General features: G+C 40.3%; 3 protein-coding genes across 4 annotated transcripts in view; 1 reads left to right on the plus strand and 2 right to left on the minus strand.

The window, feature by feature from the left end:
• The window catches only part of arid3a (AT rich interactive domain 3A (BRIGHT-like)), a 40296-nt gene extending 29630 nt beyond the window's left edge, over positions 1–10666 (minus strand). For both annotated transcript variants that reach the window (XM_046390845.1, XM_046390844.1), the window contains exon 1: positions 10376–10666. The gene's annotated coding sequence lies outside the window, so the exon portion shown is untranslated. The remainder of the gene's footprint in view (positions 1–10375) is intronic.
• Positions 10667–14003: 3337 nt separating this feature from the next.
• On the minus strand, positions 14004–21109 carry r3hdm4 (R3H domain containing 4). The gene is made up of 8 exons (XM_046390997.1): positions 20859–21109; positions 19169–19326; positions 18791–18912; positions 18498–18615; positions 18328–18413; positions 17678–17763; positions 17333–17388; positions 14004–16829 (listed from the first exon to the last, which is right to left on the minus strand). Exons 1-8 carry the CDS (start codon positions 20897–20899, stop codon positions 16726–16728), a joined length of 771 nt encoding a protein of 256 aa, XP_046246953.1. The 5' UTR covers positions 20900–21109; the 3' UTR covers positions 14004–16725.
• A 1077-nt stretch (positions 21110–22186) lies between these two features.
• LOC124060694 lies at positions 22187–24514 on the plus strand. Its single transcript, XM_046391940.1, has 3 exons — positions 22187–22896; positions 23844–24082; positions 24391–24514. The coding sequence occupies exons 1-3, from the start codon at positions 22279–22281 to the stop codon at positions 24512–24514; spliced, it is 981 nt and encodes a 326-aa protein (XP_046247896.1). The 5' UTR covers positions 22187–22278.
• Positions 24515–24518: the final 4 nt, after the last annotated feature.

Genomic DNA, 24518 nt, shown 5'->3' on the forward strand with positions numbered 1-24518 from the left:
CATGGAGCTCGGGTAAAAACAATGGTGTAAACTGGCTAGACGTCGTCATCATTGGTATTTCGATTTTGCATATTAAGAATAACGAGACCTTGACAAAAGTGATAAGGGATTCAATATATAAACCATGAATCCCCCTAAAAAAAACCATTGCTGGGTCTCTTTTATACAAAAGTTGGTGTGGGAAATCCCCACCATACTTTACATTGCCAAGCCCTTGGGACGGTACCCAGCTATTATATATGGTGATGATGCCAATGATTTAAGTTACTGCTACGGCCATGGAGCAAAAAGGTTTCATGTTCTGTGCATAGTCCTTTTATTGCCAGTCAAACTAAATTACAGCAATTTACTTGCTTCGTGGTTTTTCTCCATCGCTCTGTAACATTTACCATATCTGAGTGGCTGGGGTGAAGGCCACAGAACAATTAGCAGACTAACAGAAGCTTTCCCCGACAATTTTGTTTCCAGACCTTTTGTTCGTAACTGCCTCCCTATCAATATGACTATTTAGCATCTGGTGTTTACCAAAGATCAAAGGACAAAACTCAAATCCTGCTGTGATGGCTGACATATGGAAATTTTGCCAAAGGGTGTTTCAGTTAAAGCGAAGACCACTTAGAAAATAAATAACACCGCAAAAAGCAATTTAACTTTGCTTAAATGTGTCACCGTCCTGATGCCAGTAGCTGCTCCACCTCAACACTGCAGGCAGTGAGGTGCTGTCATGTTGTCTTCCTCTCACATTCAAATTTTCACTTGACTTTACATTTAAAGGTTTAGATTAGCATTTCATGGCAGGGTAGACAGACGACTTGAACTGGGCGACACACACTGAAGCATCCACTGTGTTTACCCCCCTCTTTGAGCGATACACTGAAACGCCAACCGGCATTCAGGACGTCTGACCTCTGACCTCATGGAGAGGGCAGAGGGGACACAAGAGTAGAAGTGCCGTAAAAAGCTTTATAAAATGTAAAGGACAATCCCTCACAATGCAGCTGAACCTATAAGACCCTTAGGACTCATTTAACACCTTAATTGGCTAAAGGGAGGCTGGCCTGCTGGGATAGGTGGCAGGGGAACCATGTGGGGAAGGGGTGGAGCCACCACGCCAGAAACTTTAAGAGTTGGCTGAATGGAGGATAAAGCAGAAACGATGAGAGCTAATGGGTTAATCCTCTTTTTTTTTAAACCCACATTTAAGAGGTGGAAGATTGCAAGGTCTGAGCAAACAGGACAGAGTGATAAGAACAAGAGCTAAGGGTCTAATTCCAATGAGATAAAGAGACCCACACTGCCTCAAATGCGTGCACATATGTACATGTAAGACTGGCTGCTGGCACAGCCATGAAGCCTGAAAAAGGTACTCTGGAAAGAACATTTAAATCTTCAAATATCACAATCCTCAGTATGGTGAATGCAAGGGAATTCGTGTTTGTGACCTTTTTCAGGAACACATTGACAGCTGTGCATATGGTGCTTCCAGTATGTGTGCCAGAAACTTGAAAGTGCAGTTAAAGGTACCGAGGTTCTCATAAAGCCACAGACACAAACACCAGTGTTTCCCTCAGCAAGTACTTTTGTTTTCACAGGCCAACCTCACGGGCAGATATACATCTTGCATTTGAACATTTTGAATAAAAGTATCCATTTCCTTTTGCGTACTGAAAGAACAAAACATCTGGGAATTTTTTTTTTTTTTTTTTTTTTTGGCCTGACAAAGGCGTGTGATTTGAGATGAACTGCTGTGATGTCTTTGAGAGACTTAAATGAACTCCGGTCTGCTCTTCCACTAATTGATTTTTCATCTCTGGTGTTAAGCGCTGATGTTCTGCTATTCACTTCCTGAAGACAACATGTAAATCCTTGGGTGTATCATAACATCTTTCTTGGATTTTCTGTTGATGTAGTATGAGTTTCCACAGGTAGCACTTGCTGTACTGTACCTCCCTTGTCAAATTAGCTCATGCTACTGCTGTTTTAAATGAAACATTCCAACCTGATCTGTAGTCAAATTGCTTCATAAACAGCTTCAATGTACAGTGTGTATGTTGACTGAGGTGTAGTGTCAGGATTTATTATACTTGTCCCTCAGCACTGTGTACCAAACTACTGGTACATTAGTCGTAAAACAGGCTTAGTACTGATGTTATCTACGCAAACATTCCTACATACATTTCCCTATTAGTTTCTGATAATGGTAGCTCCGGAAATATTTGATCAGTCTGTGTCTAGTCCTGAAACATGAAAATATTTGCAGGACAAAACACTACCAGACAACTGTAAGTTAAGATTTTATTCTTAGTTTACACACAACTTATTGCATGATAGTTGAATAAAAGACACAACTACATATCTCCATCCCCGAACTCTTTATAAGTAAGTAAGTCAGTTTCTGTTTATGTGTTTATATATACCTTTTTAAATAAGGGCGTGTGTGTGCGTGTGTGTGTGTGTGTGTGTGTGTGGGTGGGTGGGGGGATAAAAGTACTTTAACATGTAAATTTCTTTGCTCAAATGTTGTCATTTCTTTAACCGAACAGAAAATCAGCTGTTTGTTTTGTTGTTTGTTTAACACACACCTCTTTAACACCACCGCTTCCAGATCTGCCTTGCAGCTAAAATCAAGCCAGGGAGGTGCATTTGTGTTGCTGTTTTCAAGGGGAGGTGACAAACGCATCTAAAAAGGTACACTTTTAACAGTCCGAGGAATAAACTTTAAAAAAGAAATTAGCACCACCGGTTCAATGCCAAATCAAAACTCAAATGCAAAATTAATCTAAAGTTAAACTTCATTTAATTTCCATGCCAGGATATTTTACATTAAAATCTATTTCATTTTAAGCACCAGATAGCCTTTACTATAACAGTTAGTTAAAGTGTGTGGGGCTGGGGCGACCAACCTGCGGCTCTTGGCCAATAGAATTGCGGCTCTTTAAAATTTAGTCATTTCCCCCCTCCTTTTAGCCGGTAAAAACACACAAAACGCAAAAAAAAGTGTATTTGCATTTATCAACACAATGAAGCTCTTCAAGATGCATCTTCAAAAGGGAGAATTAGTGCATTTATCCACTCCATGCAAAGCAGTCGGATAAGCCCCTGCCGTAAAAATGGCATTAGCCTGGTAGCAACATTGCTTGAGAAACTTCAGGGGAGTTTTACGGCCTGATTTGAGGACCTGCAACAGAAAAGGCCACAGATCACGTTCCTTGTTGACCCCTTCAATGCGTAGACGGCTTGCTTAAAACCCAACTTGTCACTGACGAAGCAGTGTCCTATCTGAGGATGACAGACTGAAATCTGTAACTGTACCAATGGAAAAGTAACTCAGTGTCAAACGGGCTGCACTCAAGCTACTGTCAACGTTCGGGTCAACATACGTCTGTATGTCACTGTATGTATGTTGATTTCACGACTCGTGAAATCAATGCATTGATCTGTTCTGACTAACACAAGTGTGAGAGAACTGCTCAGAGTGGCCATGATGGAATACAAGCCAGAACTGCGGAGCATTACTGAAGGCAAGGAGTCCAATGCAGCAACAAAGTAATGAATAAACTTTGGACACATATTAAATGGATGCTATTGCAAATTTTTCATGTGGACTTGCCCAAGTCCTGCATGATAACTTATAACTGGCTGAGCAGTGTGTGTGTATGTGTGTGTGTGTGTGTGTGTGAGAGAGAGAGAAAGCAATCATTGGCCTCTGGTCCTTCAGCTCGGACTTCCAGTGTAATATATGAATCTGGCTGAGCAGCGCGTGAGGGTGTGTGTTGACAATGACTGACCTCTAGCCTTGGGATGAGGTCCATTTCTGTCAGTCTCCCGTTTCATAGCGAGGGGTGTGTGACATTTAACTGAGCAGAAGAGTGTGTGTGTGTGTCATGATAAATTGTTAAGATTTCATTCTGTGTGTGTATATGTTTAAGGCCAGGGAGGTGGGGCTCTTTGCAGTACCACAGTAAAAAATATGGCTCTTGGTCTCCGACTGGTTGGCCACCCCTGGTGTAGGGAGAGTAGCCGAACAGTAGCCATTCATGATCCCTTCTACATAAAATAAGCATAAAAAGTCGGTCAGTGGTGCTGGTCTTGATTAGGCGTCCCTCTCGCACATTCCTTGCAGTATTACCTCGGCAAGGCAGTAACACAGGCTCCATTGAGCCCCATTGCACCAACAACAAGATCATTGAGGAAGTGTCGCGCAGGCTCGTCACGCACTTTCCACTGACCTCTCCCAGCGAGCCGAAGCAACACAGCAAACCAAATCTGATTAGCCCCAGCTATGCCATAAATTAAGCAGGCATACAGCAGAAATAATCCAGTGATCCATTTCTCAGCAGTGAAATCTGTGGCCACCTATCAAACAACAGGAGCCGGCTGGGCAGGCGAGCATTCGCAGCATGAATGATCTGATCTTTGCTCTAATAAATATAAAAAGGGTCTGGGTTCAAGTGTCGGCACACTGTTTGTCACTTAGAAACAAGTGAAGGAAAAGGCAGAAAAAACTACTGCTTCTGTGCCAATAAATAGACATTTCATCTATTTGTTTGGCTGACGCCCTTTTTCAGAATGTGCTATACAGAGTTTAATATTAGAAACAGCTAAATGCCTTCTACTAAATAGATTACTGATGTCCCGAGGGCTTTTAAATTTGGAAAATAGGACAAGACCAAAAGAAAGACTTGTGACATTTCAAACAAAAAGTGTAGGTGTATGTAGGAGTGTAGGTACTGAAATTATAGTCAGTTACCTACTCTAAGTCTTTGTTCTTGAGTTAAAAGGGTCAGACACAAGTAGAACAAAACATTCCATATATTGAAAGATCATAATGTATATGTTACACTTTCAAAGGATTCCAAATAGACCACAGGGAAAATGCACAGAAAAACATTTTAAGTCAGTTATAGGGACGTATTTCTTCTAACCACAGGAAAAGTCATCAGACAAATAGTTAAAATGAAAAAAAAAACAACCCACTGTCTCTGCTGATTCAGCGTCGTTTGTGTTCGCCGCCTCACAAGTGGATATTGACCTCGCCATGTTACAACCTCTCCTACAGCTTCGTGTGGAGGCCGTAGTATGAGAGCAAACACAAATCTCACGTGCTGACAGCCCAAGTGGACAAACATAGTGCATTCGTACGCTTGCAGAGGCAAACACCGTCACGACTAAAGGAAAAACAATGACAGCCTCGCTCTGAAATGTTACACTTCTCAGACACAATCTTGACAGGCTTCTCATGACTAAAAGCTTGAGTTGAGTGCAGGGCTGGTATACTTGATTTCATTTGTTTTGTACAACCGTCATTCGTCAAGTTCCAGAGCTTCCTTTTAATGCGAGAAGTCAGTTTAACAAGAAAACCATGCGATAACTGTGTAGGCAAAAATGAATAAATCTTTAAATATAATTTGTAAACGTTGCACTAAATGCTCCTTTCACATAACTCTAGCGTGTCTACGACTTTCCTGTAAATCTGTGGCTTTGCTTACTGTGGGCTGCAGAAACAACACACCCTGTCAAATTCCTCACATGTGTTCAGTGACTTTGCCATAAAAACTTTCAGAGAAGCAGGAGACTGGCTGCATGTTGCTGCTCGCATTGCATTGAGTTCATTGCACTACTATTGTAACTCTAGACTGATGGTATGATGATAGTTCCTCTAGTGTAGGAGAGGTGGGGTAGGTTAGGGTGGGGGGTTGCATTTTCACTGAACAGCATGAACGTCCCAAACTGGATTAACGTGTTGGTTTATATGGTGGCTATGCAGTCACGTCATGGCATTGTGATCTTTAACAATCTAGTCTTTTGTCTACAGAGAAGCGATGGACGTGTCGAAATCTTAGATAAAGGGTTCTGTGCTTTGTGCAGGGCGACATCCAGAACAAAAATTGTCACTTTGGTTGTGTGGTGGATTATAAGTTTATGTGCCTGTGCTCTGCCTTATATATATATAAAAAAAAAGGCAGCCATGTTTGCTCCTGATGGACACTGCTTCGATAACCTGGGCAGGCTGCCAGTGCTAGCAGACGCAAATATAAAATACAAATGTTGCAGGTTTGATGGACATGTCAGCATGTTGCAGCTGTGTGTCCTGGTATCCAGGCAGACAAGTACCAGGATAGATCACGCTGACACTCAACCAAGTGTCGGCCACTGCCTGAATACACAAAGCCTGCAACTGTCCCAAGCAGCTTGATTCAGGGTCTGCAGGGTATCCCAAAAGCTCAGACCCTTCCGTCGTCTGCTGTCTGCCTGCGTCACCGTCAGCGCTGCTGGGATTCCCCCATGGCTCGGGCCCAGGCAGTGAAGTAACTTGTGAGAGGTTTTTTTTTTCCTGCATTTTTTGGCAGGATAACAGCGAAGTCCCACGTGCCGCACAGGCCCTTCAGAAATGTAGCTTTTGGCACAGAGGCAGCTGAAAGTCAGCCAAGCCACACTGCTCTCAACTTCTTTCATGGCAGGAAACCTTGTGGTGCGCAAACGGCACTCAAACTCAGTGTGACACAGTTTACAGGTGGATTGTTGCTGAAATATTCAAGTGACACAATGTAGATCTTAAGCCAAAGATCACGCCCTTAAGCCTCAAAGGACAATTTGAATGCGGTGACAACATTAAAAGCAACCTTTACAACCCTGCAAAGGATTACAGTACGATAATAACAAAACAAACAGGCGTCAGACCTGTTTGTCTCGTCTGTGCATGTTTGTCTGTTATTAATTCACAGTCACTAACCAGGTTACTGGATAAATGCCAGAGACTAGCACTCACTCAGCCATTATGCTTGGAGGCAAACTGAGCATCTCATTTGCATATTACACTTAGCACCTCTAAATGTTCTTCAAATACCCTCAGGCTGAGATCAGGACTCTGACAGAAGGCTGAGTGGATTTCTTATTTTTGTTTGAATGACAACATGTCAAACCTCGCATACTGATGTGCACAACGAACAAACTAAAACAAACTAACAGATCTCTGGCTGTGAATGAGACAAATGTGACGAATACACAGGGCTTTGCGGGAAACCGAGTGGGTTTTCAATACAAATCTCACTTGATGCCAGAGGGACCATTTTACATGAGAAGGAAGGCACTGCAAATACACTCCTGGGAACTAAGAGCACACAACTTCAAAGCTATGAGAAGACAGGCGGGGACGACGGCCTTACAGCAATATATGACAGACAAGCCCCATAATCAAGCAGAAATTGGGCTTTCATTAAACACACCTCTGAAATGATGGGAGTTTCTCACTAACTGGAAAAACACTGTGGAAAGCAACAATTCAGGGAGGATCGAATTAGAGCTGCGACTAACGATTCTTTGCATTATTTATTCATCTTTCTATTATTTTTTCAAGTGAGCCATTCAATTAGCTTTTAAACTGTGAAGAAAGTAGCGCAAACGCAAATTTCAAAGTAATTTCTTTAAATTCCTTCAGTTCCATCTGACCAATCAGCAAAAACCCAAATGTACTCGATTAACAAAAGTGAAAATGACAGCAAATCCTTGAAGATGGAACCAGCCAGGATTGGAAATTTTCTCCCTGATAAGATATTGATTATATATTAATTTTCTGCTTACCAACCATTTCAGCACTGCATTACATTTCTATAAATGTAATCTTTTTGAGATTTTACTTTATTAATTCATTTTTCAGTTAAGGTTTCTTTTTCTTCAAATCAAGAACCGACAACTAAGTGCCTTTATAAAAGCCCAGTTTCATAACAAGCAGTGTTACTTGGGTATTAGGCACATTATGCAAAAGGATAGGCCTTTTAAGACTTGAACTTGATTGCTGGACATACGTTTCTAATCCACAATGTAAACACCGCCCTACCTCCCCCGCTCACTTGCTGCAGTCGTATTTCTCTCCATTGGAAACACTGAGCTCGTGCAGTTGGCCGGTGCCGGCCATAGGATACCATATGCCAGACTGGGCCAAACAGATTAGTGTGGCAATTTCTAGGCAAGCCTCTAAAGTGATTGGAGGATGGTGGGGCACAGGGTGCAAAAGGGCCTGGAAATCTCTCTTAATAATTTCAGTGCTTGATAATCACATTGGGAAGCCGAGGTGCCAGATGCCAAGTTACACAATTTAACATCTCACACTTTCTGTCAGCTAGAAGCATATAGAAGTTACATACACTTTGACATGAAAGACATTTGGCATAGGAGGGGAACTGCTGAAAATTATTTTCAAAGTCAGTTTTTAAATGGAATCACACCAGTAAATGATGACTAGGTTCCCTGCCAAAGTTGTGTGTTACAAAAGAAACCAGGTGCAGTCAAACCTGACCAGTACTGAACCAATGGCTGGAGGTCTTCCATCGTAAAAGTCTAAAAGTAAACTTCCAAAGGAAAAGCCTCTACCGGCCTCCCTCTTCATCCTGTTCCTGTCGTTCAGATTTTTGGTGGAGATTTGAAGGTTTCAAAATCTCATTTCCTCACTAATTTGAGATATAGCAATGAACTGAAAATAGGTCAGAGAACGTGTCTTAAAATAAACTCTCATCATGCCAAAGACATTTCATAAATGTGTTCCTTTCGTTTGGGCCAATGTCTTGTACTCCTGTAACAGTCTGGGCTCGTACCTTTAACTTGATCATTTTTGCACAATGTGCTACTGTTTCATTATTAAACCTTTCATCTTCATAAGGTGGAAACAACCCTGAAAGCCACATTTAGTCCAGACCAGGACAATGAAAGCTGGCACCGAAACTTGACATTTGAACTGTTTTCAGGACATGTATGTTTAGGGTCATTAAGACAGTGCTATACAAGGCTTTAAAACCAAACCAGTTTCCTGTGCCTGTTCTCCCCACCCCCCACTACTTGGTGAGAAACTAACACCAACCCACAAACCAAGTCAGTTTTGGTTGTGGCTGTGAGGTTTGCCTGCTTGACACAACCTTTCCTGAAAAATACTTTAAGGGGACCTCTTGAACTTTTTTTTTTTTTTTTTAATTTACTTGGAATGAAACGTTTGCTGGCCCTTTTACCCATTCGCTGACACCATACAGAGGAATAATACGGCCGTAACCCATTTACAGCAGATTTTCCCACCACCCTGCTGTAGTACTGAAGCCAGCTCATTGTGTTCATATCACTCCCCTGGCACGTTGGATTTGACTTGATCTCAGCCACAAACAAGATGCTGACAAACTCTTTCACCCACGTGCCCCACCTCTGTTTTAACTTCCACAGAAACACCAAACAATTAAAGGCATTTCATCTGCGAGAAACTGACCGAGCCCAAAGACTTCACTCAAATCTTATCAGCTGGATGTTAAAATGAGTTATTTTTACATGCCTGTATACATAGAGGCTGTTTATGCATGTGTGTGTGTACCACATCATTACCTCATAATTACCACCTTGTTTTTGGTATTATTAATGCGAGTAGTCAAAGAGGTCTGGAAAGCAGCTTCAAATTCCCTCATAAAGCCACCTTCATCTCCTGATCATCCTGCTGTCTCTGCTTTGACCCCCAACATGACATTTTGTCAGTTCAAACTTTCTTTTAAGGCCCAGTTGTTGTTGACGCTGTCACATGCACTGGCTTTAATATCCAACCTAAAGGATAACAGAATGTACTGTAAAGTTAGTGGATGTTTAATGGCGCTGTAAAAAAACAAACAAACAAACAAAAAAACTTAACTAAAAAATGGTGGGTTCAAATTGAACAGGACGTGGCGCCATGAACAAGACCTTTCTCTTTTTTTAAATCACGTTAATTAGAAGATATTTTGGTAGCAAACACATGAGCTGCTGGTTTATTCGATACTGACCTCTAGCAAAAGCCCCGTTCGATACTGTAAATAATCAGCTTGTAATATCAGCTAAGCTAAAGTAGCTACGTTAGCCAAGTTATGGTTTTACATTGGTGACCGTATTATGGTGAGAATATGAAATCCAGTTCGGTTAGCTGGAAGAAACGAACGTTCGCGCGACGTTAAGACAATTTAGTTTAGTAACGTTAGCTAACACTAAATACTACACTAGCTTGTAAAATACACATTTTTTATTATTTGACTCGTTATATTCGGTTAAAACTCGGTGTAACCACCGAAAAACATTGGGGGTAAAAATCAAATATCGCTTCTTTTACTCGAAATATCGATGCTACATCCAATGTAGGTTAAATTATGTTCGCTCGGTGACATATGGCAGGTGAGTCAATCCGCTACCTTAGCAATAGACTATTGATCAGACGATTTGATAACGTCACATCGATTAAAAAAAACCTCCGCTCTCGTACTGACAAGTAGAACAGAAGCAGCAGAAAAAGAAGGAAGCCACTCAAACGAAAATGATCCACAAGGCAGCACTGACACGAACATGCAAATGAATAAAATAAAAAGAAATATAAACTCACCACACCGGCTTCCGTTCCGTTTTTACACTCTTTGGAACCGGAAGAAACATTCCTGTTTTCCCCGTCTGTGAATGCAATCTCCCCCTTCGATTACAGACAGAGAAAAAAGCACCGACAGGAGGAAGAGGGGAGGTGGTCCGTGTGTTTATCAGCTGCAATTAAAGTGGTTTCATGTGACTGCATGATATCTTCGCACTCGGCTTTGGCGTATAATCGTGTTTTCAGAGTTTCAGTGTCTGTTTGAGAGCCCGCAACGTTGAGCCAGACAGACAGAGAGAGAGAGAGAGAGAGAGAGAGAGAGAGGCGTGGAGAGACTCTGTGGCCTGCACAGTCACATCATTGGTTGACAAACAGTAATCAGATGCAAATTCCTAACCTCTGAATCAGCAGGGGCCAGCCCCGCCCCCTCCCCGCCAACAGACCCCAACCCCTCCAGAGAAGGGGATGTCAGTACATGCGAGGGTGTGAATTATACACTGGGCTGGGAGTGGGGCAAAAACAACAAAAAAAGAAAAAGAAAAGAAAAAAGTGAAGATGTACAGTGAGAGATGATGCATCAGACAACACAATTTTTTTTTTTCTCTGTTTCAAACTGTTTTGTTCTAACATCAGCCTTTAACCTGACTGTACCCACTTAAAGCAGGCTGTGAAGCTGTGAAATACGTTTCCCCACGAGGATTTCACAATACAAATCTGACATTTCACTTATTTTGATAACTGATGAAACATTCAAGTGATTTCTCAAGCAAAATGCCAAATTATTCCATCACCGAGTCATGAAGAAATTACCTGCTGATTAATTGATGACACTAGCTGCAACCCTAATGAATCTTTGTTTTCTGATTTTTATCTCTCTTTGTGTGTGTGTGTGTGTGTGTGTGGGTTTTCATTGTCCTATGATGTAACGAGCTACGCACAAAATAAGCTTTAAAGGGAATCTCAACTCAGCTCATTTGATTTAACCAGCATTTAATATTACTAATAGTGTTAGTTTGCTGTATACAATTAATTTAATTTGATTTAATTTCCTGAATTTTCACAACATTCATTTTGAAAATACGGAGGTGATTTATTTAGCTCTGGGGAACTCACCTAAATTCACACTTCAAGTAATTTTTTACTTTCAAAACACATGTGGAGTTGTGCTAAATGAATGAATGACTTACAATGAGACAAATCGATTATTAATACCACAAGTTACTGAACTGCAGATGAAAACTGACACTACTGTCCCTGTTACAGGCACAGCTCCAGACCTAAACTTAAATAACACAACAGTAATCTCTGCCATTTCTTTTTATCAAAATTCAACCGTTGCAGCCTGTATTAAATATTGAAATTAACTGAGTTCATTTTAGTACATTATAGTTTGCCTTCAGATACCCTCCAGCAGGAATTGCACGTTTAGAAGGTCTGTAATCCAAAATAACTCAAAATTATACAATTTAATGAGCATTTTTCCATCTTAACTGAGGCAAACCTGTGTTTAGGTGTCACACTGTGAAACACAAGGACTAATTATACATTTTAGAGAGGAGAGAAACAATAAACCGCATTGAAAACATTGGACTGGTCCATTCATAAAGCCCAAACCGTGTTTCTGTCTGAATATGTGTGTGGGGGGAAAAAATGCTAATGTTGAAAAACTGAACTGAAAATAAGCCGTTGAGCCACATTTCAGTGAACTGTCGTCTGTTCTGTCCACATCCCACAATTGTTCACAGCTTCCTAAAATCACTGGCTACGTCATCTATTTCCAAAAATGAATTTACACTTTGAAAAAAAGGCCCGTGAGTGCTGACTGGTCAGTAGCTGGTTGCAGCTGTTTACTAAATTAAAGAGCCTGAGATATTTAAAACAGAAAAATGATCCACCACGTGCCTCATCAGATGTAATGGGATCCAAGTGTGTTCACTGCGCTGACACTGGAAGAAATAAAATTAAAATCAAACGGGCCCCGAGACTCTCTGTGGTGATGACGACTGGAATAATCAGACAATGATGATGTGTTTCAGCTTAAGTTAATCTTTCCCAGGGTGTGGTCAACACAGGAAATTACTAGTTTTATAACCACAGTGATGTGAGCATCAAACAACAAGGGAAAAAAAAACAAAAAAACAAAAAAAAAACAGGTGATGAAAACAGTTCATGAGAACACAACAAAACGAAGATGAGCTTTCAGAAATAACCCGACGCACAGACAAAAGATGAAGCTTTAATTGCCTCAGGTTAATAAGTGCTTTTTGGTATGACTTTGTATTCAAGCTGCACATTACATAACACAGAATTCACACAACACGGCATTTTGCGTATTCCTGTTTTCATGTAAATACTTAGTGTCCCACTGTGTAACCGCTTGACACGCAAAACTGACAATAGTTTAGGCAGCAGATTCAAACTATTCAGCGTTTTCTAAATGTTTAATCTTATCTATGATACATGGTTTAATGATAAACCGATTAATTCATTCGATTATTTTGTTTTCTTAAAACATAAAAGTAAACGCATTTATGTCAATATGGAGTTTTAGTCCTTTGAATATTTTGTTTAAATAAAGACACAGTAAAGACTCTGAGTGGGGAAGTTTAAGACCAGTTAGGATCTTTCGTCGACTCTACATTGTCTTCATGGTCGTCAGATCTGCATTGGTTGTTTTCAGTTTATGACTGTGCAGTTTGTGTTTGGCACACGAGGCCACACTGGGCTTTGCTAACTGCTGTATTAAAATGCCATCCAAGAGATTCTCTCATAGCTGACAAATGCTGCTAATTTTCATTCATCCAAACAGCTGCATCAAAGTTAAAGTCTTTATTTATTAAGTGTTAACATCTTGACTCGTCTTCTAGCTTACAGTTTACCACCATCTTTGAGAGTCAAATTAAAACAGTTCAAACAAACACTTTTTAACTTGTTAAACTATAAACCATGTGTGCAGATGAGTGCAATACATGACCAGAGAGGCATTCGCTACTCCGGCCTGTATTTCTTTTTACTAGTGCGCCATCTAGTGGAAGAATCACAGCGAAACCCACATGCAAATTTTCAGAAACTTAACAAAATGTCAACTTTATACAGTTTAAACATTCATGCACTCTTTGACAGGCGAATTCAAAGATTATGAGCAGTTCAGCTAATATACTGTTTAATGATGTGTTCAAGTGCCTAACTTGTGGAACCTGTGAACCACAGTGCAGTGAATAACATGAGTGAAGAAAACACGGTCACAAAGCAGCCTCACTTATTTCAGATATGGATGTCAAGAGTGGTGGAAGTACATTTACTACATGTCAGTACACCAATAACAATAATCCTGTACTGTAATCCTCAAATGGGACTGACACTTTAAGTACATTTTGTTGCTAATGCTGATTAATGTGAATGCACGACTGTAGGAATCAGGTATAATTAAGGAGCTGCTACTTTGACTTAGGTGGGACATGCGAGTACCTCTTCCACCACTAATATTTAAACAACACATCCATATGTAGTGAAGCCAGTAAATTTAAGACTGAATTGATCACTGCATTACAAATTAGAAAAGAGAAGATCTTACAGCCATTTTCTCAGACGTGGCTCTTAGCATTCTGAAGTAAAGAGCACACAATGAAATGAGAAAAGAGAAAGAAAAATATCTTAATTCCTTTAATAGTTGCAGTGATAATTATAAATAGGTACCATAGCACACGCACACATAGCATTATATACACAAAGACGTTTCACTTTAGTTTATAAAGCTTTCAGATTATTATAGGCTTTTCCAATCCAAGTGATGGCACACATTAATTATCCGAGTTCCTTATTTACAGCACAACTACTTCTACATTATTTGAAAAGTTGAAAGCACCCCAAGGTGCTGGGCTGAACAGGATCGTACAAGTTCATCTTAAAGAAAGTATACAGTACACAGAAAATGACATGTGACATTCAGAGTGAGAAGTTAATAGCCTGAGAAACTGGATTAGCACAAAACAAACAGCCAAACTTTGGTTGTTGCACCAACAGGTCAAGTTTTGTTACAGTACACTGCCAAAGACAGTATAAAAAGAAAGCGTGGACAACTTTTATGTTTTTAACATCCTGTTTCCAAAGTCCAGTCAAGTACAAATGTAGAAATATATGTACAAAAAAACGTAGAAACTTGTATTCATAAGGCAGAAGTGCTTTTCTGGGGTTTCAAATAAAAATGTTGAGATGAAACACACCTGAGAGTCGAACCTCAGCAGGTTTTTACCATCAAAACACTGTAAATGTGGTAATTTTTCTACCGCTGTTACACATCTACTGTATCTACAGTATACCTTTCATTTCATTCATATCACCTTTGTATGTGAAAAAGAGGCTTTAAACATCAGAGTTGTGTGTAAACCAAGTGAAATCCACTAATAAAGCTTAAAGAACAGAAAGAGTAACAGCTTTTAACTGTATTAAAGTTCCTCGTTAATTGAATTATTGACAATGACTGCAGTAATATTTTACACTTTGTCTACACCAGTGTGCAGTGAAGGCAGCACGTCAGCAGCTGCACTCGTCTCTAACTATCTGCACTGGATCAGCCATGCAATCGTGAACTTTAGCGTGTAAGTCGAAAAAACTGGCATGATAAAAGGCATCAGAAATGGTTCAAGTCACAGCTGTAACAACGTTTGCACTCGTCAGTCATTTGTAGTGATTACGTGATCGTTTCAGACAGTTCAGTTGGTTAAAATGTAAGCACAACCCCTGCAGATCATTACTGAGAAGTGCAGCTGAAACATGGCTGGTGCAGACGAGGTGACAGGGCCTGACTAAGCTAGCAGAGAAAAAACAAACAAACCCTAAAAGTAGATCCTTAAGAAACTGTGCCTAAAGAAGTTTTCTTCTTATACATAACACAGAGATGAATTAATAAAGAATTACTTTACATCCCAAGCGCTTCAGAAGCTGTTATTCCACACCCTTGATAAAGACATTTGCTTCTTTAACTGCAATGATGAGTTACGTGCTTGTGCATTTAGTGAAGAGGAACTATTAATATTCATGCTCCATACCTGAAAACCGACACAAATCCTACAGGATGTGATGCATCTTAGCACCTTTACCAAAATGCCTTTCATTCTCAGCAGTTCAAGTAAATTTTCCATCATTTTTTTTACCTTAATGTTGTTATTATTCACTGTTAAAAACATTTTATTGAAGTTAATATTAAATGTAGGTTCACCCTCACTCACTTTAAATTTTCATCAGTTTATTAAAAGGCGTATTTTATGTTTGATAACGCTAATTAGTTGTGAAATTCTATCATCTGCTCTGTGAAAAGGGACAGCACTGATGCCGTATGAATTTCTTACTGTGGATTCCACATCACAAATCGAGCCATGAGATTACTACAGTCTCCACAAGAATCAATTATCTCCATTATATTGGTAGATTAATGGGAATAATTAAACACTTGGGAAAGATAATTCATTTCATTCCCAATGCTGTATGGCTCCCTGATGCTGAACTAAAACAGCTTTGATTGCTTTGCTATTCTGGGGCAGAAAATGTAAAATGTGGCCTGAGGACAGCGCAGCAGAGGTCGTGTTATTCTCTGCACAGTCACAGGGCTAAGTTGTACTTTGTCTGTCTCAAGTGCACATCAGACTCGTGTACTGAGCTGAACGCCACTCGAAGCTTGCCAACATGTCTTCAGTTAGCATGCTTACATGCCAATGTTTAAAGGAACTATCCCAAAGTATTTTCTTTCTACAAAACTGTACAATGCCACCGCCCAGGAAGAAATGTGTATCTACTAATGGACAAGAGGCTTGTGTTGGTGGCGGCGACGGGGAATGATGTAAACATTAATGGAGTCCTCCTCCGTCTTACATGAGTAGATGCATGCTTCTTTCTGAGTAATGACATGGAAATAAAATAGTTCCTGCATGAAAGTTCTCACAACAAGGACTGTGGATTATTTCAAGTAATGTTGTTGAGTGTTTCAAACTTTTTTTTTTGGCTCTTTGAGCACCATAAAGCAAAGTGCCATCTAGTTCCGTTATATTTGAGAGAAGGCAGGCATCTCTAAAACCGGGCGATTCACACCATAATGGTCCAGATGGATAAACAACACTGCAGGTAGGAATATAAAATTTGTGTTTTTGTGCCTTTAACATGTAACATCTGTAGCTTGGTATGTTTGGATGGAAATGAATGAAAAATTTACTACAGAAAACAGGCAGCAACCAGAGAAAAGAACGCAGAAATCTTTCAGCTTTGTTTTCTAAACTTGGCGTACTTTATACAGACATTACATACGGACCGCGCACCTTATCTACAGCTCTCCTGCTTGCAGCGGAGCAGTGTGGAGGAAACAGGACGTGGTCCTGGTCTCAGCTCATCTGCTCCACATAGGCAGACAGAGGAAGTCTAGGAGGCAGAAACTCTTCCTGTTTGTTCACCACTTCGGTCTGACGTGATCCGTTCTGGCAGCTACCTAAGAGTCCAACAAACAGATTCAGATCACGCTCATGTGACTGAAAAACGTTAAGCTGGCATTTCAAGTCCAATTAGGCAGTGTAAACAGGATTATCATTGTGTGTAATGCTGCTGCTGCACTGTAATTTCCCAGCCTGGGATCAATAAAGTATATCTATCTATCTATCTATTATATAAAACAGAGCACTAATACCAGGATCGTGGTACTAATAGTACCAATAATTGTTTTTAAAATCTTTAATATAACTGTTTATGTGCTGTGGTTACGTCTAAAAGAGTTTGATGGTGGATACAAATATTAATATTTGTCAAATCACTTGTGATATTCACAATGATATTCACAGACAAAATGTTTGCACTGCAGGCGTGTGATGAAAACTGCACAAACTTTAAACATGAAATGGTTGTCCATTGTTCAAATAACAATCTGCCTCATATTTAAGATGAACAATGCTACTGTGACATGTTAGTCCAGTCTGCCTAATACGTGTTTCCACTCACTTGTAGAGACGAGGTCCATATACTGGCAGATGGCATGAAGCAGCAGCCTCTCAAAGCTGATCCACAAACACAAACAGCAGAGAAATGACTCACTGTGCTCTAACCACAAACACACTGATTCACTGATAGCGAGTGTGTTGACTAAAACACTTTCCATAATATGAGGATTGGAGATGTGAGAACCTATAACCTAAACAAGCAAATTTACATTTAAAAAATGGCTGCATTTTTCAAAACTGAACACATTTGTAGAAATTAATTACTTCTATGCATTAAATATATGGGTTTTGTTGAATTCAATGCTTTTTTTAAAAAACTTTCAGAATATAGAAAAAGGATTTCTACCTGCTGGTGAGGTTGGTTGTGTAAACTGAGTGCGGTTGAGCGTTGAAGAAGCTCAGAAGGTTTTCCTCAAGTACTTCCAGAGTTCCCTGCGAGGTGGCCGCCGAAAAACAGTAAGAGGTTTGTTTCCACAACATTTGTGTTCTCACATCTGCGAATGTGGGCTTACAGCTTTTATAACAATTAAGAGCTACTGTGTTTCCAAATTTTCTTCAATTTTCTTCACAGCCCTCAGTCAGATTACAGGAGGCTCCAGCTGATTTACATTGAATTCCCTCTCACTGATTATAACAATGTAAAAAATTTCTGGGATCTTGGTCAATACAATGTTGGCCGCAGGACATCTGGTGTCACCATCTAAACAGCCACAAATAGCCAATCACATACAGCTTAAGTCATAGAAGTCAACATAGACTTTTGCAACAGCAACTATGAGGCAAGCTTGTGTAGCCTCTCGGTTTGATGCACAGCAGAGATGAACGAGAGACCAGTCAAAATGCTCATATCATCATATGGACAGAGAATTGACAAGAAGCTGAGAACATCAACTTAAGCTTGAAGCTTTTGAATGTACACAGACTCCCATCATGTATAAATCCTTACCGCCTCCAACCAATAAGCTCACAGACAAAACATTTAGAGCTGACACTCACCAGCGGGATTTGTTTCCGTCTCAGAGTTGCTCGCAGCCTGCGATCGATTCTCTGGAAGCAGTCCTGAGCAGTGAAGGCAACGTTTACTGTGAAGAGATGAGTGAAGATCAGCCAAACAGCCGCACTTGAAAACAGCCAGTCTACGAACAAGCACGAAACGAGGCGCTCACCATTCCTCTCATCTTTGAGGAGCCTGCTGGTGCTTTTCTTCTTGGCCTCCTCCTGCTCCAGCAGAGACAACAGCCTCTCCTGCTCCTCACCGGAGCAGTTCATGAAGTCATTCCACGGCTAAAAGAACACCAGAGAACTGAGATCAGTCTTTAAACTAACTGCTTGTTTTACTGGGGGTCTTTCCACATTTGATTATGCTTGGGTCATAGTTGCAACACGAACTCTTCACTGTCTGTCTTTTAAAGGAAGTTAAAAGAAAAACTCAGTCTTAAGTGCATGGAAGACAACTTGCCTCTATGTAGTTTCCATTGGTGCAGGCTTCAGTGAAGATGGAGGGGATGGCCGGATTACTGCAAACTTCCAGATCATCTTTGGAGCACTCATCCCTCTCAAGAAGATTGGCAAGGAAGCGCGCTGAATTGCAGAGAAGAAGTGAAGCGATAGATGGACAGTGAAGAAATTAGTAAAACTTCAATGACAGATGTATGACTTTGAAGTCTTAATTCTTGAGATTAGAAACATGCTTTTGTGGCATTGCCATGTCTGTAGAACCAGCGTATTCAATGTAAACACACTTCTTCATTTTCGAAGGGACACAGACTCAAAGACTCGTTCAGTCTGCGGTGGATGACAACATCTTACACTTTGACCATGTGGAATGAGAGCTTACTGTTCTCTTGTCGGCGGAGGCTCTTCTTGCCTTTGGCTCGCGGTGTGAGGTCAGAGTTGCGGATGGCTTGGTTGATGTAGAACTGCTTCTTTTTGCTTGGAGACACTCGCTTGGCAGGAGAACTTGGCAGGGAGGTGCATTTACGCTCCTCTATCAGGCTGAGAGAACAGAGCACAAGATGTCAATTTAGCCAGAGTAGTAATAGGTGATTAATTTGATGTTTTTACATTGAAAGGACATAGTTCGCTTGTTGAAACTATTCTCAAGTCGGTGCACTTCACTTCCTCAGTCTTTCACAACAACTAGTGCAAGTACATGAATATGCTGAAAGTGAGAAACTTCATCATTCGGCTGTGGGTTTCATGTATGGGTAGATGGGTGACAGGGACAGGCACAGTGCAAGAGAGCTCACATTTCTCAGTACACAGGATATGGAAAAACAGTTTCATGTGACCTAATTTTCATTAATTTCGATCTCACCAATCTGTGCTGCATAGGCTCTTTGATTCTGACATTAGCTTGACCACGGAGGTGATGTCATTTTTAAGTTTTGTGCGAGTGCAGTGTCTCGGGAGAGAAGTGAACACTACATGTCTCTTCAACAATAGCTTTCTGTGTGAATGTGCCGAATGATGGCGTGAAATGGTCGGTCTATCGGAGTATGTGATATATCATGACACCATACTATCTGGCATGTATAATAACCCAAGAGAAGGTGAAGAATATATCAAGCTGCCTAAGTGGCCATTATAAAGGCAAAGGTGGCCTGCAAAAATAGCTCAAAAATCTTATGAAGGGCTTTAGGGTGGGTAGTACTCCTTCACTGTACTGTGCTGTGCTGTTTCCGTGTTGTCTCTGCAGTATTTTTACACGGATCGGAGCTGGGAAGAGCATCGCGCAGGGGCTTCAAATGTAGGTCAGTGGGTGTTGTGTGAGGATCGCCTCTGCTGGATTTTCTGCCTGTGAGCTGCCAACTTTGCTGAGCTGATGCCATTTTTAGTCTGAGCCCATGGATGCATGATAAAAACATCTTATTACAACGTCCATACCTGAGCCTGGTTGTTACCAATGTAACTACCTGTACAGCAACATAATATGATGTAATCTCTGCCGGGCAAGCGGGGTTTCTTCACAGCGAGAGAGCATATCATTTCACTTGCTTCACACGCGTACAATATAAAAGAAACGTAGCAAGCCAACCAGGCAACGACCTTCATAACGTTAGAGTTTTTACAATAATTTTTAAACATAACCAAAATGTTCCCTACACATACTCCAGTCTCACTTTTGTAACTCAGTCGTTAACCAGAAAATACCAGATAATATGAATGTGTTGCAGGGAGAGTCAATACCAATGCTTATCAGGTAAATTGTTGGTCAAAGGTATGGTCAATATTTAACTATGAATTTAAAGATCCATGTCAGCTTACTTATTAGCAGAAAGCTACTAGCGCTGCAAGGTTAACAGAAAATAAAACGCAACCGCCTCTTAAAACCTTAACTCTCACATAAACCAAACCAGCAACTGGAAGCTTGTCGAGATTTGTTGACTGGCAATACGTTTTTAGATAATCTAAAGCAGTTTACAACTCCTCCCGTAAAAGCTACGCTAGCTATTTAAATGGAGTTGTAATCGGGCTAAAGCTACCTACTCCGCTAACATAACGTACGTTCGTAATTTCTTACTCACATATAATCCTGTTCCTCATTGTTATTTGTCAAAACGACCATCTTATTCCAGCGAAACAAACGGATAGGAAGCCAAGCTCTGGTCTTAAGGGAAGGGAAAAATAAATACAACTGGGACGAAAAACAAAAGATAAAACAGTGATTATGTTCGGGAGATTATACTGTACGTAGCTAGCTTAGCCTCCTTGGCTGTTAGCTTGGCTGTGGGCTGAGCCACCAGAACAAAAATAGCTGTTGTCCTCCCACCCCAAACAAAGAGTGGAAGAAGAAGTAAGAACCCTCACTCTGTCTCCATGTAGTTACACTTTATCACTCCAAGATATCACTTCTATTACTTTATTTAAAACATATGAGAACGGAGCATTTTTTCCACCTTAGAATGTAGAGAACACACGAAGCATAATTTTAGACATTTTGGACCAAAACAACTCCCAGGAATTTTTATTTAGCAATTTTAAACTGCAAAACAAGCTAAACAGCAACATCTTTTTATCAAATGACAGTGTTGTCATAGTGAACGTGTTGGCAAACGGTTGTTAAAGACACATACACAAAGAGCCATATTGTCACTCATTTGGAGTCAAGTTTATGTTCAATGTTTACTCTTTTTTAGCTCTGTTTTTGGTCTCCACCAAATATATGTTTCTCTAGCTCCTAAATTCTCCATTATATTCGGGCACTAACTGTGTCTGCCTGTTCTATCGTGCAGGGCAGGTGGTGTTCAAAACAAAGCCAACAAAAGCAGCTGTCTGCAGCTGGAAAGAAGGTTGATGGGATGGGGGAGAATGAACCAAAACAAACAAACAAAAAAGACATTAAGATTAATTCTTAACATGACATTAATTGAGAGATATTAGTATTAGGACTTGTGTCTTTCTGATAATTACCACATGAAGGCTAATGCAAACAAGTTGTTTTAAGATGCACAACTTGAGTTTGTTGTTGTCTTGCACAGTAGTACAATGACAATAAAGTTTCTTGAATCTATTGTGTGTGGGGTTTTTTTTTAACTCCTCAGCGATTCATCTTGTCAATGGACAAACTTTGGGACACATCATGAAACAAATTATTGTCATAAATTGCAAAATAATAAAGCCACTGGCACTTCCATCATCTTTGGAATCTGACATATTTGAGTGGTTTCAGTTCAGACACAACAATGACCTTTTCCAGTCATTAAGGGTTTGTGTGCGTGTTGCCATAACAGCCGGTTTAATAGGCCTGCTTCATAGCCGCCTTCAGTGCTGCCAGAGAAAGTCCTGAGAGACAGTTTCTAACAGGACATAAAACTCTGTGATGGTTGGACTTTTTAAAAACAAATCAATCTTAATAATCTTTTTTTGTTGTTGTTGTTTAAAAAGGAAGATGTTTGAACAATATTGGAGACGATTTTCAAAAGTTATTTTTATTCAAATTTTGGAATGTGGAAAGTGAAGAAGACAAGGACAGTAAACCCAGAAAAATATGATGCAGATGCTTCTGAGATGATCGTGGGCAACCTAAAGAAATCAATTCCCAGGATGAGAACTGTGAGGTCAAAGAACAGTAAATGTCTCATTACTACTACATATGAGACATCGGGGAATAAAATGAGGCTTTGTGTCAACCTAATGCCTGTTTTGGCAGCAGCCAAAGAGCCGGTGGAGGAACAGGAGGAGAAAGAAGAGGACAACAGCTGGACAAGTAAAAGGAAACCTGAAACCGGCAGCAAAAATGACCCACCTGTCACTGAATCAACGGAACAAATACTTGATTCCAGCGATTCTTACACAGGATTAAATCTAGAGACTGACATGCAACAAGCACAAAGTCCTCAGTTTGTGTTGCCGCCTATATCTCAACGTAAACCAGCTCCTGGGTGCTGTGACCATCGGAAAACCAAGGGCTGCCCCACACCTCTACCTCCCATCAGTTTACCTGAGCAAACCAGGACTGTCTCTTCAAACTTTACAACAACAGGGCACGGAGACAACTGGTTAGTTACAGGACAAGATGCAGACACCAGGCCCTGGATAGACAATCCCCTGTTCTCCAGAAGTGTGAGTAAAAAACAAAGCCACATGGCTAATAATGTACTGTACTGTTTTTAATCATCGTTTGGAGGAGGAGGAATTGGTGGCATCGTGGTGAGCAGGTCTGGCTGAGCTGAGGGTTGCCTCACCTTTCATTACATTCTCCTTTCATCATTTCCTGTCCTGCTGGGAGGAAAATGTTGAGTCACTGTTTGGCACAAGGGGAAGAGCACATTAGCCAAGCAGAGCCGAAATCACTTTGGGCAATAGAAAGAGTTTTAAAAGTGCCTTCCTGAGCAGTGAGTGAGTCACAGGTGTTGGTCGGAAACTTTACACATTAAAATCCACGCACACAGTGTGTTAACCATCTATCCAGTAATACTATTGCCAATGAACATTTTTTACTGCTCAGATGTTAACCTTTACAAATAATAGGATTATCTTTGCAAAGCCACAAAGTCCTCAAAATTAAGTTTAAGATCAAAAGTTAAAACAGTAAATTTGTTCACCAGCATTTAAATTAAACAAAACATAACTTTGAACAGTTCAAATATTTATTTAGGTTTTCAAGATATTCAGAAAGCAGAGGTGTTAAAGTAATATTGACCCAAGTAGCACTTGAGCACATTTTTTTAGGTATGTGTACTTAACCTGAATATTTCCATTTTATCCTACTTTATACCTGTAGTTTTACTTGTGTTGTTAATATTTATGTTCTTCTGCTTGAGTAGGATTTTAATTTATTACTTTTACTTGTAAGGAGCATTTCTACACTGTGGTATTGGTACTTTTACTTAAGTAGTATACCTGAGTACTTCATCCACTGCTGTCACTTTGCAGCCTACAAACACAAGAACAAGCTAAAACAGGATGACATTTTGCCAGTTAAGAAGTTTAAATTTTTTTTACCTTTTTGAACAAACATTCAACACACCACATACCCGTCTGACTCTCCTCTTTTATTCTCTGTGCAGAGATCTCCTGAATTTCATCTTCCTGACATCTCCATGTCCAGTCTGAGCGCTCTGCTGCAGACCATCTCACAGAAACTGGAGAGGAAGAGCAGAGGTGGTCATGAAGGACCATGGAGACGTGCACAGTCTGATCACCTCCTCGCGGCTGGCGGTGAACAACGTTTGAGAGGAAAGAGTTTCGCGCTGCAGAGCGACTGCTGCACACACGACTGCTGCACACACGACAGAAACCTGGCCATGTATGTATTGTGTTTCTTTCAGAACAAAAAAGGTCAAATTGTAAGATGTTTTATGTTTAAAATATTAGCGACTAAAGTCTAAAAAAATGGATAATTACTGAACCCTTAGTGGTCAAAATGTTATCTCTAAATAGGTTTTTCTTTTTTTTAAAAGTTGGTTTACTACATATAAATATTTTTTGCATGTGTTTGTAGGCTTGTGTACATTTATGAGTTTATTTATCTGAATCACATTAGATAAATGACTTTGATGGAAAGAAAACCATCCAGTCCAGATGAGTTGGTCTTTTCTTTTTTTTTTTAAACAGTGAAGCCGAACCATCAGCGGGTGGACACAGTGTAAGGGGACAGATGAGCCTTCCTCCACCACAAACAACGCTCATCCTCACCATGACGAAAAAAAACCTCCTGCCTCCCAACATGCTGCAGTGACTCA

The sequence above is a fragment of the Scatophagus argus genome, chromosome 6, assembly GCF_020382885.2.
Source record: "Scatophagus argus isolate fScaArg1 chromosome 6, fScaArg1.pri, whole genome shotgun sequence".
Classification (NCBI taxonomy): Eukaryota; Metazoa; Chordata; class Actinopteri; family Scatophagidae; genus Scatophagus; species Scatophagus argus.